Consider the following 19,879-nt stretch of genomic DNA (forward strand, 5'->3'; position numbering starts at 1 on the left):
GCTCTGCAGGATGTGCAGGGCAAAGCACACACACACACAAACACATACACAAACACAAACATGCACACACACACACACACACACAAACACACACATACACACACACACACGGCCCCAGCTGGCTGCTAATGACCCTGCTGCATCCCTGGAGCAGAGCTGCTGGGAAAGCCCAGCTCTCAGAGCTGTGTTTTCATAAGGTTATGGAAGAAATTAAGAGACCCAAATGGAACTTTCAAGAGCTGATGAGAAAAAAAAAGCAATGAAATTAAGTGTGCCTGGAGTTACCCAGTAGATCATTTAGAGGGTTGATGGCCAAGAAGTGGAAAAATCAATTCCCTCCACTGGGCAAGGCTGGCTCAAGCTCTTGGCAGCGAAGTCTGAGCAGGGGCTGCAGCCCATGATCCCAGACTGGAGGGAAGGGATAGATGGCTCGACTTGAAGAAAGCTGCCTGGCATTTCATGTGGTGCAGGAAAGTGAAGCTTCTTCAGATGCCTGTTTTTGAGAGGCTGCCATGTGAGCAGCTCGGAGCTGTGCAGTGACTCACTGTAAATCAGCTCCTCCAGCTCCCTGACAAGCAGATCTCAGACATCCCAAAGTCTTGGCAAGCCAAAGATTAACCCCAAGGCTGAGGGCTGCTGGTCCTGGTGCCAGCCTGATGCAATCTGTCCCAAAATTCACAGATCTGGGGACAGGGGGTGTCTGGGCCAGAGATCTGGCATGGGTAGAGCACGAGGTGATCTTTGCTGCGAGCCTGGGAGCCTCCTTTTCTGCTGATCAGCCCCTCCAATATCAGCACAGCAGCAGGAATGTCTGCAAAGGGTTCCACTGCTTTTCAGTGGGTGGGAGATTGTCCCTCAGCTGCATCACTTCAGAGCCAGTCATGTGGAATTCCTGGAGGGTCAAGCAGACTTTGCACAATTCTTTGCAGTACATTAAAAATTAGATTTTCCATGTTAACATTTTCAAAATACCAGTCTTCATGAATAGCTAGATAATCTCTCAGGCATAGGACATTTTTTTCTGTGAGGTAGGCATTTTCTCATTTTTGTTCTGTTTGTGCAGGGCTGTTTCCATTAACTGGCAGAAGAACATTTTCTCAATAGAAGAGATGAAAGAGTCTCTCAGCTTTCAGGGAGGGAGGCCAAAAAACCGTCACAGAATCCATGTGAAAAAGATGACAAAAGCCTCCAGGAGCACTGAAACTGTCTAATCTGTTCTGCCAGAACATTTGAAGCCAACATGAAATGGGGACATTTTAAACTAAATTCTCAAAATTACGAGTACTTGAGAGTCACTTTTCCTGGTAGTCACACAACTCTTCAGAACATTCCTACCATCTCCAAAAATCACAGGTCATGACCAAAGGAACTAAAAAGATTGGATGACAAATCATTACGAGTCTGCCTTCAAATAACACATTTGTGGCTCTTCTTTTTGGTTGTCTCCTCTTCACTGAGCCGGACTGTTCATCCATGTCAGGTACATAAGATTCCCTTTAGAACTTTGAGAGCCAGAAACTCTCACTGAAGGAAATTGAACTGAGATTTTCATGCAATAAGACAATCCAATTTCCTGAGGAAACAGTAAACATCATGGATTAATGGTATGGTCAGGAGAGAGGGCAGTGCTGAAGTAATGCAGAAAATGAAAGGGAAGTAGCTTATGGGGGGAGGGAGTGCCTCATACAGAACTTGAATTTTATTTTTGGATTACTTTTCATTCTGCTTTCTCCAGACTCCATTTGATTGGACACATCCCAGATTTTCACCCCATGCCTCCCTTTCCCTCCTGCACCCTTTAGTGAGAAGCTTCTTCCAGAGGGGCTTTGTTAGAGGCTGGACCCTCTCCAGTCCCAACACAGCTGAAGCCATGACTCCTTCCTGGTCCTTCATCCTCCTCTTTCTCCTTTTCCTTCATCTTTGAATGGATTTCACTGGATTTACACAAATTTATTTTTCCCCCCTAAATCCTATCCCCCTCACCTTCAGCTGCTTCCCCACAACCTGGACGCTGGATGGGAAGGCTTTCCTCTGCTTGGACCTTAGCCCCTGCCTAGAAGATTCCAGTAGGCAGGAAGGAGGTTTCAGACAAGAAACTGAGATCAGGAGCAAGGAACTGAGATCAAGGACGTACAGAAATAAACACACAGAAATAAAGTGAAAACCCAGGAGCCCTCCACTAAAAGGGGCACAGCGTTGTGCCCAGCTCTTTTCTTCAGCCCACCTTTTTCCTGCACTTTTGCTCATTTGTTTTCCCCTGCTGCTGTTTCACCATCACCATCATCTCCTCTGGCCAGTGCTCTGCTCCCCACTCTCTGCCTGGCTGTCTTCACTGCCAGGAAGGGGCTCCACACCTTTCCCCTGCCCCACTTCATCCAAGGGGTGCAATCTCCCTTCAATTTGCCATCCAGCCTTGTGCCAGCAGCAGCACCAGCTCTCTGCCTCCCTCTGCCCAGGGAATTGTGCCCAGGGGCAGCAGCAAAGCCCCAGAAGCAGAATCAATCACTCAGCAGCCAAGCAGGATTCCTGCAGAGGAACTCAACCCTGCTTCCTTTGGAGCATGTGCCTGATGCTGGCACTAGGGAGAGAGCCAAAGGCAACACACCACTTTGTTTCTCTTACTAAAATGCTGCTTTTGGTCTGTTTTATTTCTCCACACTGCTCTCCCAGCCGAGCACATCACATTCCTGGGGTGAGTGACTGAGGCTGGGGTGTGTTTGGAGGAGCTGCAGTTCAGTGAAGTGCCTGGGTTGTGTGCTGCTCTGGGAGAGTCTCTGTAAAGCTTGAAGGCATAACCTGCACCATGACCAGGCTTCCTTCCCCCTCAGACACACACACACACACTCTGAGACTGGTGGTGGCTCCATGAATTAAATATTGCCAGCGTGTTACAGCATCGCCTTGCAACAAACATCACCATTAGCATTGCTGAATATTAATTTTAGGAATTCCCACCGAGTCCTCTGCAAGGATACACAAACCTCCAGCAAGATTATGACGTTGGGAGATATCCCAACATTACCCAAGAGGAGCTCCACACTCTCCTCGTTGTCCTTGGGATTCAGTTTTTCCCCAGTGCTGCCCCTGCTGCTCCCTGGGTGCATCCACTCCGTGATCCCTTGGGATCCTGCTGGCTTCACAAACCAGCTCTGCCTCTCCCTCCAAAGCTTTAAACCAAATCAAATCCTGCTGGGACACAAAACCCATCACTCAGAATCATTTTCTGAAAGCAAGCTTCCCTTGGCATCCCAGTCCAGCCTCCAGCACAAGCAAGAGCTGCTGCAAGGCAGTTCAGATATCTGCACAGGCAGAGCCCAGCAAAGACTGCTCCAAAACAACCCAGGATTTGATTCTGGGTGAATCAAACTGTAATTCACAAAGTAATTGCTTGGGCAAACTTGCTTGAAAACAGACTCACGCCACAGAATACTAAACTTGCACGGAAGGCACACAGCACTACATCTTTTTTTTTTCCCCTCAAAAATAAGACCAGCAAGGCAGTTTATCATGGGGGTGTTTTTTGCTGCTGTTCCAAGCAGAATCCATTTAAGTGGACAATTCCAGTTCTGCTTGAAAAACAGACAGCAAAAACAATGCAGAAAGCAGCTCCTGATGCTTACAGACATGCATAAAGTGAATGTACCAGAGCTGCTAATCATACCTTTTGACTGCATTTATGGGTCTGGGAAGCCTAAAAAAACCCTGTGTATGGGAACCAGTCTGCATTTTGGAATAACATTTCCCTTTTGATGACACAGAGGAATGACATTTAGATGCTGCTTTGACAGATGCATTATTTCATTAGAGGATTTCAAGCAGACAAACAGGGGAGCTTTGTTTTCCCTGTTACTGTAAGGCTTACATCACCTGCAACCTTGCTACCAGGAGGTCTCATTTCAAATGACAGTGAATATTGTTCTGAGAAATGCATGTGTTTGTTCTGCTTCAGATGTTCACAGGATTTCATCCATTCTAGCTCAATTTCTAGGTGCTTTCCTGGTCATGGATTTCACCCTCCTCAGAAGGTTATTTGGTGACACCTGGGGTAAGTTTAGAGCTTCATGATATGCCTGACAGGGATTTGTATAGGAATTTTATCTAATTTAGCTCTAACATGGGTATCTGTCCTAAACCAAACATCCTTGGGCTTCTCTGCCTGCACCCCAGATTTGTCAGTCACCCTGGCTCTGCCTTTCTGGGCTGGGGACATCTATTTTGAGAACTGCCACTGTGAAAATCAGAGCAAGGAAACCCAAAGGTTTCTATTTTTCTCTGCTTTCAGCAACTGCACAGATTTATAGGCAGACACACAAACCAGCTGTGATAGTGGATTTCCCTTGGTGCCAAGCAAGTGAGCAAAATTTGGAAGAAAGAGTATGCTTCTGAGATTTTTTTTTTTACCTCTTTTGTTCTTTTTTACCATATTGTCTTCCTTTCAAGTAACTGAAAAGCTGCAGCTAGAGGGAGAGGGGGAGCAAGATTTATTAAGACTTTAAACAGCAACGGCTAAATGGAATCCCATTGTTACCTCTCAGTATAAAACTAAACCTGCAGATTCTGTCACAGAAGGACACAACATTCAGCTGCTTCTAAACAGAGGATCTGAGCAATTTAAGAATAAAATCCAGAACCTGCTGTACTTACTAAGCTGAAGCCTCATGTGGCCTGTGGTGGAACTGGGTGACTCAGACTCGAATAGAATACTCTGTCCTCACAGCAGAAATAACAGCAGCGTGCTTGGTGGAAGATACAAAGGGAACTCACCCCTTCCAAAGGTTTTGCCTGTGTCACTCAGCTGTGAGGGGCTGCCCACACCAACCACCCTTCACATCACAGCGAGGAGAGGGGAGAGCTCAGACATTATGGATGACTTTGTTTCAACATACAAACTCAGGTTGCTGCTTCCAGTTCTGGCCCCAAGGCTGGAGGCAGCTGCTGGTTTTGAATGACCCATGAAATTCAGACCACCTGTTCAGGGTTTAGGTACCAGATAAACTGAGAATAACTCCAGCCTTGTAACAGCATTCCGAAGTTCATTCCTACATGGCAGCACTTGTGAAGTCGGTTTAGTGCACTCCTCTGCTGAAACAAACAACTGGACCAAAGGGAATATTGTGGAAACGTGGGTATTTGTCAGCTGCTTTGTAAGAGAAGGAGGGAGAGAAACCCTACCCCAACATCATCCTGAGGTGAAGAAAACATCCTTAAAATCCTCAATATTAAGTACAGCATCAAGAGACTTGGCACAGATTTTTGTAGCTGATCTCCCGAGGCAGGAGTTGAACAGGATCCTGAAATATGCTGAAGAAAGTTTGGCTCTTATATTCCCAGTTTACAGAGCAGTCAGTGCTTCACTGCAGCCAAAGGGGAACTGGTAGACAAAGAAATTGCAGAGGGAAAAAAAACCAAACCAAAACAAAAAAAAAAAAAATGCCCCAAGTATCAACTAATCATCTCCTTATTCCAAACTGGAAAATAACCAAAAGAGGGGAGACAAAGGAGGAAACAACACTTTATAACCACCCAGTTTATTAAACTCTTGGGCAGTGAGACATAACCCATCATTTCAGGTCACTGGACATGAGGCTGAGTTATACCAGCAGTTAAACCCTCCCCTTCCCTCTCCCAGCCACAAGGATGACAGCCACATTTTTAACTCAGCATGGCAGCAAATGCAGTTCAAGGTCCCCAGAGCAACAGACACAAGCCCCAGGAGTGTCTGCAGTCCCTGCAGGCTGGGACAGCAGGGCAGGACATGTCCCCACCATCCCCTGCAGGCTGGGACAGCAGGACATGTCCCCACCATCCCCTGGCTGCCTCAGCAGACAGCAAAACAAAACCCAGCCAGCCTTGCTCCAAGGTGAAAAGGGCTTAGGTCAGCAATCAGAACATCCTGTCAAGAGGTTGGGACAAACCCTGACAATCTAATCTAACATTTACATAATACACAGGCCATTAATTTAGTTCAGACCAGAGAAGGCCACCACTGCCGATACTGGGCCTTGTCATTTGATGGAATTGTGATCAATCTTCCCCAAATTAATTCTGTATGAAATCCACCAGCCTCCAACAGCTCTAAACACCCTCTGGTTTAATTTACACCATCTTACACCTGCCTAATCCAGAGCAGCACAAAGCACCCCAGGCATCAATTGCTGCAGAAACCTTCCAGCAGCAACCAAAGAACCTGAGCCTAAACACGAGTTCAGCCAGAGTCTGAGGCAGCAGACACTGGCACAGCACACGTGGAAAATTCCCTGTTATTCTAAGGGTGTTATGCCAGAAGCACATGCAATCATCTCCTTAAAGGAATGGCAGAATCCCTTCAGGAATTTCCCTCACTAGGAAAACACTAGGATTAAGTCTTGGTGCACAGAGTGGCTCTGTAGAATTTACAGGAGTCTCAAAGCAAATTATGAACATAACACTGCTGTCCTTGCTACTTATCTTCTTCCCACCCTATAAACCCTTCCTACACACAGAGAAAACCCCCCCTGCAGTGTGACCAGCAACACCAGGGCTCTGATGAAAGATTTTCACAAGAGAGGATCCTGATGGGATCAGGCAGAACAGAAATTGGAATTTGAGTCTCCCTTCTTTCATAAGGCACCCCAGCTATAATTTGCCTATTCCTAGGAGGCACCTTGGGCACATTTTGATCAGAATTTCTGTAACCAGAAGTTGTTTTCCTTTCCAATCAGTTTTTCCCCAGTGCACCTGTGGTTTGGACATTGTCAGGCAGAGGCACAAAAAACCCCCTCAAACATTTTAACAGAATCAAGACAATAAATGTTGGAGATGATCAGTGCTAGAAAGGATGAAGCTTTTCCATGTCAATTCCATATACACTGAAGAGAAGCAAAGCAGACAACAAAGAAAGTCACCTTAAAAGTCACCACAGGAGCCCCCCTCAGCCCCTGACTCAGGCAAATGTCCCAGCAGGGATGTCTGTCCTTCCAACCAATAAATGGAGCATTTCTTCATGGAGATGGTAAAAGATAAAGTACCCAACACTTCTCTGTTTAGAAGATAATCTATTTTTAATCAACACAGGATGGTGAATGGATAAGATTCATAATAATCAGCATTAAGAAAACCAACAAAACCAACCCTACAGTCACATTTAAATTTGGCTGTACCTACTGGTCACTCACATTTTTACATACAAAATTTTGTCAGTCTTGCCCATTTCCAGCTATAAACACCTGATACTAACAAAACACAGTTTATTCACTATTTGGGGGACTTTGTTTTTTTAAAAGAGAAAAACAAATCTTTTTGTCCAATAAATTTCTAGCTTGGAGGAACTGAAATGTAATCTGTCATTACCCCGTTCCCAAGTCACTGCAGTGCAAAAGCCATTCAAATAAATAAATAAATAACAGCAGCCCCAACAAGTAAAACCCAAAACACACTTAAATATCTTCAGAAATACAATCCAAAGCTTTTTAACATCAGACTTCAGCCCACAGGGCACAGCTTCTCAAAATCTGAGCACAGCAGAGTTTGAACTGTTTCAGCAAACTAGTATAAAGCTCTACATGTGTTTTTGGGGAAGGGGACTGGAATCCCCAGCTGAAGTGGTCCTCCATCCATCTCTCCCTCCCCATGCAGGCACTGGAGTTGTGCCAGGACAGCTGTTTTGGGGTTGCAATGTTATTTTTGCCCCATCAGGGGCTGTTTCAGCAGTGCCCCAGGTTCAGCCTGGTTGAGAGAGAAGCAGTTTGGCATTCCAGGAGCAGTTTCCCACTCCAGGAGGATAGAAGTCCTTTCAAGTAACATTGCTGCATAATTCTGTCACATTTAACCACAGCCCAAGCACAGATAATTTTGAGTTCAGCTGTTGAGAATCTCCCCTGGTTTACTCAAAATGTGTGAGGTCAACCTTCCATCCAGGTAAGGGCAGGCACAGGACCCTCCTAGAGCTCCCTGCAAGGACTTGGCACCTTCCCTAAGTCCCTGTGGGGTCATCCCTGCACCTCTGCTCAACAAAGCAGCTAAAAACGAGCCCATTCTGACCCTGCTCAGGTCAAGCATGAAGCACATGCTGGATCAAACCAGTGAAGCAACTCAAAGACTGAGGAGGTATAAAACAGCCCTGGAAATTCAGTGTTAGCAGCAGCTGATGGGACATTCCTGAATATTTTGCAGGGCTTTTAAAGTGTTTTGCTAATCAAGTGTAAAGACTCTTGCACTGTCTCACAAAACTTAAGAGCATAGAGCAAGACAAAGGCCTAGAGCTTTAATAAATACAGATAACACACAGTTTAAATTACCTAATCTTTGTGATCTAAGTATAAACACCCCATACAAAAAAAGATTTATTTTCACTTTGTAGATCTTGAAAAAAAAAATCACAGAAACATTCTGTTTGCAAAGGAGACAGCAGTACAAAGAAATGATATGTTCTGAAGACATTAAACCATCTATTTTCTGGGTAGCACTAGGTACCCAAATGTTCTCTTACAAACTACCACCCACACAGGTAATTTTTCTTTGATATTCTGGCTCCAAATCTGAAACCCAGAGCCACTGGAGAGAGATTCCTGGATATGAAGGCCCAGATCTGACAATGACTTCCACATGCCCACAGCAACACTGGAACCCAACACAGACCCCTGTGCCAGTGGGCACCAAAGCAGCTCCCCTGCTGCTGAACACAGGACAGCTCACAGCTCTCTGCCACTCCAAAAAATACCTTCATGTCAGCCCAGCCCAGCAGAGCAGCACAATTCCATGATGTTTGCACAACCAGTTTATAATGCCTTGAAAAATAATTAGAGCCCCCACTGGAAATTCTGACTCATAAACTGCTTTTTGTTGCTTAGGACTCCTTTTTGTTTTGCATAATCCTAATGGAGGACTAACATCCATCCAGAGGATCTGTGAAAACTGCTAACTGCAGTACACAGCAAGAGTAAATTCCATTTTATAACCTACCAAAAGCTGGCTGCTGTCCTTGTGAAGTAGCACTGTAGCTAAAAACTAATAATACAGCCAGGTGATTATTGTCTGAGCAGCTTCAAATCCTAATAGCAGCACATCTTAGTAACCAGCTGATATTGTCCTCTATAAAGTGATGCTCTCAGTGTACACAAGATGACATAAGAGACACATTGCTCACTGACCCTGGGACAGTCACACACAGACTGTTAAAATTTCAACTTCCTCCTGCTCTAGCTTTGCCTTGATTGTTGGCAAATACACAGTTCATGGTTTCAATTAAAAACAACCTATCAAAAGAAATAAAAAAGGCACTTGGTATTCCTCTTTGGCTCAGTTGAGGCGTGCTGCTGAAACCTTCCCCAAGTCCCCATCCCTTCTCTGATGAACAGTGGCCATCCTGAGGTACTTATTCATGTGCAAAAATCAGAGCTTCAGGGATTCACCATGTCTCAGTCTGCTCCCAGCAAACCTGCAAGGCTCTTCACCACACAGAGACTCTTTAAATACAGAATAAGGTGTCCCGTGGAGTTTTCAGGGAGCAGCTCCATCCACTGGCACACTCCTCATCCCAGCTCTGGTAGCTCAGTGCTCTTTGAACCTGGGGAAGAAAAGAACCAGGCAGGAAAGGCTGAGGTGTGGGGCAGAACAGACACCAAAAGGCAGCATCCAGCCCCTGCTGTGCATTTTTCTATCCTCTCCATTTTACTTCTCCAAAATTCTACAATCAAGTGGCTCAATTTAGATTTTGTGTATGGATTCAGTGGATTTGTTTTTCTCAATTCGAAATACTGTAAATTCAGAGTCACCCTTTTCATTAAGGACAACTTTTGGAAAAAGTTACATTTTAAACTATTATTAAACACAGGGCAGGCAATTCCTCACTTGTACAATGAAACCCATGGAGGATTAAATATTTGGGAAGAGAAACCCCACAAACAAGAGACTGTGAGAGAGGTGTGTTTTCAGATATTTTTTTAAAGATGTTCTAAAGGAAAACCTCCATGGTTTGAAAACATCAAACTGAGGTTACTCTTTTAAAGCAGAATTAAACCAGACAGAAATAGATCTACATAAACCTTAACATGTCCAGTCTACATTTAGGTGTTATGGGACAAAGGTTGGAATTGATCTTGGAGGTCTTTTCCACCCTTAATGATCATTTATGGCTATATATGGAAGGCTTAGAAATGTGTTTTCAAGGTGTTATTAAAGAGCAGCAGCTACAGAAACCACTTACAGGGTGTGATCTGCATGACACTGAAGTTCCTTCTGGATAAGACGGAGTAAGAGCTGCAAAAACAATCACAAAATCTCCTTTAGTATCATCCAGATAAACAAGGAGCAGAATTATTCATTGTTATTTGGAGAGTTTCTCATTTGAAACATTACCCTGTAATGCTGAACTTGTTTAAAAAAAAATAAGATTTACAGATGCTCAGTAATGTTTGGCAGAGGAGCTTTCACAATAAGCAGACAAGAGGAAAATAATTTCCTTTTTGCATCTGAGAGATCAATTTCTTCCTAAAAACCACAAGGGTTTTCTGGTTTTACTTTACCAGCAAATGTGTAAAGAAACCAGCAGAGGGACCCCGAGGCTTCAAGAAAACGTGTCAGAAAGAAATTTTGGAGAGTGGAAGTATTTTAGCTGCTATTTACAAAAACAATTGTGTGTGAAAAGCTTTAATCCCACAATTAGTCAAGGTGAGTACAGACAGTCACATCTGCTTGTCTGTGCAGCATCAGGGATTTCAAGTGCACTTTAAAAGGGTTATTGAGATAGCAGCAGGAAGGTGATTTTACAGATACAATTTGATGGTTCTCATGTACATTAAAGACACAATTGGAGCTTTCGGGGTTCCTCACCATTTCAGGTTATGCTGTCCTCAGAATCTCACCATTATAAATATAAGTTTGCTCACTGCTGCAAAGTATGAATGTTTTGAGGAGTTAAAGATTTTCAGAAGCAGCCAAGAATGACAGAACTGAATGCCACATAAGAGGATAAAGCCCCCTCCAGGTATCCTTGGAGAAATAACATTTGAACCCAGGTATACATATGCTGCACTGCAAAAACCAGGAAAAACAGAACAATTATGCAAAAGGGGATTTATTGCAACTGCAGAGTCAAACCTCTCAAAACCAGAGCTTTGCAGAGGTGTTTTAATTAATTCCTCAAAGAAATGTGTTGGTTTTTTTTTTTCCATTTTAATCAATAACTGTAAGAGAAAAACAATGAGAACTTTATCTAGGAAAAATATGACAACCTCACTCTGCAGCATGAAACACCAAATATTGAAACAAGCTGCTGACTACCAGCAGCAACACACTTCAGCTATTAACTTACCTAATTTATTTAATTTCCAGAGAATTACTCCTAAACGTGAAAAAATTACTTTTAAAGTTGGTGTTTAAATTGAATTTAGGAAAAAAAAAAAAAAAAGGCCCAGTTGTAACTCAAGGGCTTTCTGATTTTCTAGTGTCAGGAAGGGAATGGTCTGACACTCTCAGCTCCTCTGTGGGAGCCCAGAGCTTTGGACCAAGCCACCACCTGTGTGCTCTTTCCCCAAACATCTGCTCCTATTGCCAGTTCTTCATCTAACTCAGTACAGCTGTTTCAAGGCCCATCTGGAAAATGTGATGTATTAACTTTTAACAGCTTCATTATCAGGGTGATTTTGGTGATACAGCAATGCAGGAAAACTTTTGTTATGGCTTTGACAAACTGGCTTTAAAGGAAACAGAAGTGATTCTTCTGTGAGTGGACTGTGAGGCAATTTCTAGGTCTAAATGTGAAGGTTTACTTGCAATTATGCCTGCTCTAAGCTGCTCAGCCAGCAATCAACAGCTGGGTATTTGCTCAGGAATTGAAGCTCATCAGAACTGATCTGCACTTTTGATTAAAATTAGATGAGAATTTCAAAACAAGCACATTTGCTGTTAGACTGAAAATCTCCTACACCACTGGAAGTCCAATACAACATAGAATATTGAAATGGCAAAAGGACAATTTGCACTTTGGGATAGTTTAGCACAGAGGAAATACACATAATCTAAACTTTTAGACTTACTAGCAAGGCACATGCATCTGCCACCATGAGCATGTAAAACACATTGTTCCAACCAGAAGGGGAAATAAGGCCAGCCAGGAGAGGCCCCAAAGCTGCACCTAAAACATAATACTGGCATTATATTTTGGTATTTTATATTACATACTGTGAGAACTGTGCAATGTAAGATTCACTGTACTGAAATGTAATTATTCTGAATTAGAATACCCATTTTTCCACCTAGTTAACTCAGTATTACCTGATGGATTAAAAAGTCCCAGTAAGTGCAAAACATTACTGGTACACATGGGAAACTGGAAGACTTAGATGTGTGACAAACATCTGCCTTTGGCTCAACAAAATGCTCATCCTGCATTAAGATGAATTTTACTCCTTTATCCCTTCTACATGGAGGCCATAAATAAAATATTCCTGAGCCCAGGATATCCCAGTGCCATCTCCTCTTGCTGTCTGTGCCCAGTATTAGTTGATTCCTAGAGAGGTTGCCTGGAACAGAGGCTGGACAGCATTAAAGGAATAAATTAGGGATTTATTAAAAAGGCTTTCAAAGGATACACCTTGGGCAGTACAAGAGCTACACCCAAGATGGTCACAAGTTTTCACACTTCTGTAAAAGTTTTGATCCATTTCCATATTGGGGTTAATTGTCCAATTACAGCTTCAGGTTATGAGGTCCCATCCTCCCAGTTTGCTCTCCTCAATTTGCTGCTGTTTCCAATTTTTGGGCCTGAAGCTGCAAAGGTTCTTGGGATGGAAAAGGATTGTTTTGTGTAAATAAACGGTGAGGAGAATTTGCTAACACTTTATAGGAAGTTCAGAGCTCTATACTAATGCAGTAGAGAATCTGGAAAATATGAAAGTTAAAGCATAAGGCATCACAGTGATCCCCCGCCCCTTCCTCCCACCCTCAGGGGTGGAACCACTGGAGGTTTCAGGTGACGTTTGGGCTATTCCCCATTTCCAAAACTGTTCCAAGTCCTGGTAAAATGTGACCTGAAGAGCCCATTTTTTGGAAAATGCTTTGTTTTAACCTGTTAAAGCTGGGGCAGGTGCCTTGGCTTACCCACAGATCCCGTGCCGTCGATGATCGCTGTCACTGTGGACAAGGCCCTGGCGTTCCCTTTGAGGCTTTTATGGGTACCCTGGAGGGACAGAGATAACTCAGAGCCAGTCTGGGCTGAGCTCTGAAGGAGTCCTGATGGCACCCTCCATCTGATGGCACCCTCCATCTCCCACCTCTCCACATGGGATCTGTGCTGGGGAGATGCCTCAAGCACCTTGCCAAGGATGAAATGCCAAGGATGAAATGCCAAGGATGAAATGGGCATTGCCTGGTGGTCACTTCGGTCTTGCCAACATCTCCAGGCCAAGGACAGGGCTCCAGAGAATGTTTGGAGATTTCTACCCTGCTCCTTTGTCCTTCTGAAGTCTCCATGCTGAGCAATGTTGATCTTTCACAAGGCATTTGTGACTTGGCTGGCCTGATCCTGCTGGAACTGCTGGCAGCTTAAGTACCTGGACTTTTTATTTTCACTTGTGCTAAAGTCTGTGCCAGATATAACTTTCTGATGGGAATTAAATCACCAGCTCATGTCTCACATAGGTACAGCTTCTCCAATCATTTAAAAATGCAAAATATAAAAGGGGACAAGGCACTTGTACAGAGGCCTGGCTTTGCATGCAACCTTCAGATTCAATCTGGGCTGTCACCCAGTCTTGTGAGTGGTCAAGAATAATTTAGATGCCTCTCACAAGCATGGCAGTCACTCACACTAAAACACAAATTCTAAAACAAATCTCAGTGGCTGAGTTCAGCATTGCCTTTTTCCTGCTTGTTCTGCTCTGGGACAAGGCAGCCCCTTCCCTGGTGACCCAGCAGAAGTCAAAGGCCTCTCTCTGGAGGCCAAATGTCACAGGGAAAGCCAAACTCACCAAGTCAGCAGAGACAGCAGTGGTGATCAGGGCATAAGGGCCATTCACCAGGGCTCCACTGATAAGCAGCATCACTGTTCCAAGTTAAAATAAAAAAGGAAAAAGTAAGTTGCATGAGAAACTGTTTACCATAATGACAGGAGACATCACAGCCCATGGCTCCCAAGTGGTTTAATCCTTCCTTGGCTCCCCTGAACTCAATACAGAGTTGGGGAAGGAAGAAAACCAACATCCATTCCTCTCTCTTTTTGATGCTCACTCCATGATGTGAATTCTCAAACATACCAGAAGATGGGGCTGAGACAAAAAGCTCTTCCCAGGGTCTTTACTGATCCTGGGAGGTCTCAGAAAAGGGAATCTTTGACCAAACTGACCATGAGTGCAGGGGTTGCTCAGAAGATAGACCCACAAGTCCCTTCTCTCCTTGTACAGCAGCAGGGGATGATAAAAGTGAAGGAGGCCTCCAGGCAGGTGAGACACCACTGCCAGCACTCCTACTTCATTTCTGGTTTGAGGTCACACACAGAAAGCCACAGGTGAATTCTGCCTATTCAAGTAAAGTTAATGCTGCTGTCGAAAGGACTACAGGCAATATTTAAATATGTCTGACATTTGGCACAAAGGATATAAAAAAGCCTGTGCTGACACAACAAGCTCCAGGAAGACTAATGCTATTAATTAGATCTGCTCTCTTGCCACCCCTTACTCATCCCCTGCCTTTCCACTTCAACCTGTAAAAAGCCTGAAAGACCAAATTTAAAGAATTTCCTTCCATACTTTCTCCTCTAAGGAAAAGATAAAATAGAAAACAAAGGAAAAAAAGGAAAGAGCATTGAAGATCATAAATGCAAAGTTCATGGAAAGCTAGGCAGAATAATTTAAAAATACTCACCTACAGTAGCCTCAAGGCCCATTTTACTGACTGCAGAGAACATGTATAGCTGTAAAGAGAATAAATAAACACTCAGAATACCAACATATGGATTAATCCTGGGTTCCCCATTTGCCCCATGTTAACTACAAGATATCTTAGCTGGAATTGCATGAAAGTTCCAGGTTTTACTAAACCCTTTCAGGCCACAGTAGAATGACTTTGATTGGACACAGAAGGGAGATAAGGAGTAGGATCCCATTCCTCCATGTCCTTCCAGAAGGGCTGTGTTATGGGACCACTCAATTTTAAACTCTGCAACTGCAGCTTCAACACAGCACAGAATACAACTGATGAAAAAAATCAAATAAAAATGTCTCTCTCATGTCCATCTGCTGGTCATCCAACAGTTAGAAACTTCAGCCTTTGAGCAGCTAAAATTCTGACTAACAGCTGAACATCAACTTTTACAAGAGAGTGAAACTTTCCATATATTCTGTAACAAAAAATTTATTAGACTTGTTTATTAAGCAAGCTTGTTAGCTTGTTTAGCCCCAGTATCTATACTTGCTCAACTTTTCATGCCAATTTTTAACCTGGCCTGGGCTCTTCACATGCAGGCTGGGAGCTGCTGCCTGCAGAAGTGTCCAGGGAATGGTGTCCCAGCTGTGGGAGAGGGGCAGGCTCTTACTGTGGGTGCTGCAAGCAGCAACATCATCCCGCAGGTTGATGCCCTCTTCTCCAGCCTGTCTGAAATCAGACCTGCTAAGATCCCACCTGAAAGAACACACAGAGGTGTGAGGAAAATATTCAGTGTGTGTTTTGCACAAAACACACACCGCATTTAATTTAATGCAACTGAACCAAATGGAGTTTACTGCATAGTTACACAATTCACACAGACATCCTCGTGAACCCAACCAGTTTTGACCTGAAGACAACAAAAGCAGACGTGTTCTTCCTCATTATTTATTTCAAATATCCAAGGCAAAAAGCCTTTTACCAGGTGCCACATGGCCCTACTGCTGGAGCTCTGGTATCCACTCACTGGTCTCTTAATTCCTCACATTCAATAGAAAACTTGGTTCTCCGTCCATGTCCCACTGCAACCAGGGAAACGAACTAGACTGGCTGCACTGGCATGAAAATTTATTCAGTGGTCACCCTGAAAATTATAAAGGAATAGCCTAGTCCTTATTATTATGAACTCCCAGTTTTATCACATACAGTTATAGAAGGCATCAAGAAAAAAACAAACCAAAACGCCTGTGGCCATTAACCTTTGATCCCAGGAAATCCACACCCCTGAACAAACACAGACAGTTCTCTAAGTTAGACTGACAAAAAAAAGTATTTTGATGGGTGGTGACCAAGACTCACGGGCCAGAGCTGATGGAGATAAAAGATTCCATCATTTGTCTATTCTGATCTGTACTGGACAGCAGCACTGGCTGTGAAAGTATTTTACTAGATTTTCATATTTCAACTCAGTTCAGTACCTTTACTGCTACTCTTCTTCAGTAGAAATAATGAATATGAACTATAAAATATGTAAGCTGTGTATACCAGAGCCTTTCCTGAACTGGTGTGATCAGGAGTGAAATAACATTAAAACTTACCAAAGATCCCACCCACATCAAACAACGTAGAAAGGTCCCCAGCTCTTTTGGCATCAAGATGCTCTGGTGAGAGAAGCAAAACAGTTGTCTCATTTCTGGACTATAAAACATGGAAATCTCAGCAGTTTTGAAATGCCAGGGCAAAGGCATCTTACAGCAGAATTCTTTATTCAGATAATCCACAATAATGTGATAAAAGAAGTAAGAACAAAAAGTAGGTGTTCAGCAATACAGAATGCAATTACTCTCACTGGAAGAGACATTTTACCACCTTTATAATCACAGAATTACAGAATAGTCTGGGTTGGAAGGGATCTTCAAAGTTCATCTAGCCCAGCCCCTGTGCCGTGAGCAGGGACATCTGCAATGAGATCAGGTTGCTCAGAGCTCCATCCAGCCTGAGCTTGAACACTCCCAGGGATGGGGCATCCACAGGTTCCATGGGCAACCTCTTGTAGCATCTCACCACCCTCATTGCAAAAGATTTCCCTTTTATATCTAATCTAAATCTACCCTCTTTTACTCTAAAATCATTACCCCTCCTCCTGTCACAACAGACCTTGCTAAAAAGTTGTTCAATCTTGCACTCTAAAGTCAAAACATCAGTACTGAACAGATAAACTCATTTACATTATTTTGTATATGTTTTGATAGGACACTTCAATCTTGAAAAATATTGTTAGAAAGTAAAACTTTTTGATTTGTTTGCAAGAGCCAAAGAGACAGCATTTATGCCTGGAATTGCTGAAGATAAGCCAGACACTTCTGTTTGTTTTGAAAATGCCCTCTCATAACACTGGATTCATAAACCTGCTTGGTGACTTACAATTCCCCTGCTACTGCAGCAGAAAAAGCCTCTTTCAGAAGCAGTAATGTTTATTTTCTTATTTATTCCAAGCTCATATTTGCAGGGACTCTGCAGCCACAATTCTGTACCCCTTTCCTGTAATACTCACCTACATTAGTGATGTAGAGGGGAAGCCAGAAGAGGAAAGTGTAGCTCACCAGCTTTGCAAACAGGAGGCAAAGGGAGAACTCCACAACTCCCTGAGAGAACAATAAAAAAGGGAGTTAGTAACACAGCTATTTGTTTTCACAGACCATGATGAAAATGGTTTCAAGGAAGCATTTAGGCTTTTCTTTTTCTCTCATGAATTCCCAGGAAGCATTTTTCCCCTAAGAGCACAAAGCTTGCACTCTGAGCAGACTGTGGTATTTTACTTACATGCTTCCTTTCAATTGTACTGAACTGCCTGAAGAGAGAACACTAAAATGGTACTGAATAACCTGAGCAGAAGACACAGAAATGAATGTGAAAGATTTGACACTGTTTGGGAACACCTGCATCACTTATTTCCCTTAAATAAAGTTGTTATATAGCATTATAAGAGGTTTGGAGCGTGTTTCAGAGAAACTGGCATCTTTTTGTGCTCTTTATGTCCTTCCTTCAGATGGGTTCAAGATTCTTCCCTTATAGTTCAGCTCCAAAAAAAGCCAGTAAACCAGTCTGATACAGTTCAGATCAGAATGTGCTAAGAGCACATCACAGACTGAGCAATGACCTCTTTAAAGCTCCAGCTTGCTCCACCCTCCTTCCTGCTGAGCACATAAAAGTGCATTTACTGCACAGAGCTGCAACTGCCAGATTAGCCCATCTTCATTCTCTTCACCATCTGATAACTTCTTGTTTGAAAACAGATTTCTTAAATCCGTGCTGTGGAGGGCTGCAGTTACCCTGAGGAACAGCACACACACTCCACATGCAGCTGTGACCCTTCCCAACAACAGGGAGAATAAATCCCACAGGGTTTCAGAGATCCCAGGTGGCAGCAGCAGCAATTTTTCACCCACTACTTCACTTTCCTACAGCAAAAGCAGTAGAGGACCAAACTGAACATGATGAGAAGATGCAGGAATACAGTGGTTGGGTGCAGGAAGTTTTTTTACTCTACACATGGTCCAAATCAATCTGCAAATAATCCTACTTCTGCTTTCAGCCTTCAGGTTGAGAGGAAAATCAAAAATGACAGGTTCTGACCTTGAGGAAACTTCCTTTTTTTTTTTTTTACCAGCAGTCCAAATGTTTGGGCTGCCTGAAACTTCTCAGACAAGAGATTTTAAGATTAAAGCTTTTTAAAACAATGCTGAGGAGTGTAAAAAGGGGAGCCACAGCAGGAATTTCTGACACACAGAAGTGCTTATGAAGTCAGTTTGGTTTTCCACCCTTAACAACTATGTGTCATTAGGTTCAGTCAACATTTAGAACAGACTTTAGGACAGAATAAACTGTTTCAGTCAGAAGAACATACAGCAACCACCCTGTCCCACTGCCAGAGCCCTTCAGGGCTGACACAAGTTGAAGCATGCTGATAAAGCCATTATCCAAATGCCTCTTGAACATTATCAGAGAGGAAGCTGCATGGAGCAGTGAGGTCCCCTCTCAGCCTCCTTTCCTCCAAATTAATCAAGCCCAAAGTCCCCTGCATGTTAAGACCTGTGATGCAAAGTTAACACCCACTACTGCTGCACCTACAACTTCATGGAAATATGAATTCTGAGGCAAAACTTCATTCTGAAGAGGAGCAGCACAGGCACTCACAGGAATCCTCAGGGCCCCAAGGAAGCTGATGGCTGATGTCCCATGCCTGCCTTCCCCAGTGGCCACAGTGCTGGAGCTCAGTGACATGCTGCAGTTCTCACTGTCAGTGAGTAAATGCTGCATCTCTGCATCCTGCAATGTGCCCCAGCAACAGGGAAAAGAAAGAACAAAGAAACAAAGTACATATCAAGAAATCAAACAGCTCCAAAATAATTTTAAAAACAAATGCCTAATTTGTCACAGAAAGTTAGAGCTTTTAAAAATGTCTTGGTGTGGACAGCCAGAGCATACAGAGAGAGCAGAGACTATATTCAGGATATCAGGTGGTATCTGTCTTTGTGCATACAGTCCATAATACAGCCAAGTTTCTGTTCTATTGAAGAACAATTTCAAGTTGCAAAACCCCCACATATTAAGAGTACGCTCAATGGAATAAAACAGTTTCCAATCTTCTTTCACCCCACCACATAAATGTGGTCTAATTAAAGCTGAGTCCTACAACATTGTGTACAAGAAATTTCTACAAGGATACATTTCTGTATAAAATCATGTATTATTTTCTTTCTGTACAAATACTAAGCCAGTTTTTCAGGTTCTCTAACATCATCTTATGGACTGATCTAAATACAGGCCATCTTTCCACATGAATTATGGACAGCAAGTGCTTTATGTTAAGCATTCACTTATTTTTTTTTTTCAAATCTGTTCCATTTGAGCACTGCAATCCTCAAATTATAAAAGCCTGGAGTTCACCAGCATTGCCCAAGTTGTGAATTCCAAGTTCTTTTCTAGTACTAGGAAGGATTTTATCCCAAGAATTCCACTGGCTGCTAAGAATACTTGT

The 19,879-nt window shown here is 43.2% G+C and overlaps 1 protein-coding gene across 6 annotated transcripts in view; it reads right to left on the reverse strand.

Moving 5' to 3' along the window:
* Positions 1 to 7,014: 7,014 nt before the first annotated feature.
* Positions 7,015 to 19,879, reverse strand: part of SLC37A1 (solute carrier family 37 member 1) — a 35,503-nt gene continuing 22,638 nt past the window's right edge. For 5 of the 6 annotated variants that reach the window (XM_085586680.1, XM_085586666.1, XM_077781692.2 and 2 more), the window contains 10 exons: positions 19,036 to 19,167; positions 17,393 to 17,483; positions 16,437 to 16,499; positions 15,509 to 15,594; positions 14,839 to 14,887; positions 13,947 to 14,020; positions 13,078 to 13,156; positions 12,015 to 12,112; positions 10,184 to 10,236; positions 7,015 to 9,544 (listed from right to left, as the gene is read on the reverse strand). In XM_085586680.1, the coding sequence (XP_085442806.1) occupies positions 9,529 to 9,544; positions 10,184 to 10,236; positions 12,015 to 12,112; positions 13,078 to 13,156; positions 13,947 to 14,020; positions 14,839 to 14,887; positions 15,509 to 15,594; positions 16,437 to 16,499; positions 17,393 to 17,483; positions 19,036 to 19,167 (741 nt within the window). In that variant the 3' untranslated portion in view covers positions 7,015 to 9,528. The remainder of the gene's footprint in view (positions 9,545 to 10,183; positions 10,237 to 12,014; positions 12,113 to 13,077; positions 13,157 to 13,946; positions 14,021 to 14,838; positions 14,888 to 15,508; positions 15,595 to 16,436; positions 16,500 to 17,392; positions 17,484 to 19,035; positions 19,168 to 19,879) is intronic. The other variant, XM_085586695.1, reaches the window with a different exon arrangement.

Source organism: Lonchura striata, chromosome 1, assembly GCF_050655825.1.
Source record: "Lonchura striata isolate lonStrDom1 chromosome 1, ASM5065582v1, whole genome shotgun sequence".
Lineage (NCBI taxonomy): Eukaryota > Metazoa > Chordata > Aves > Passeriformes > Estrildidae > Lonchura > Lonchura striata.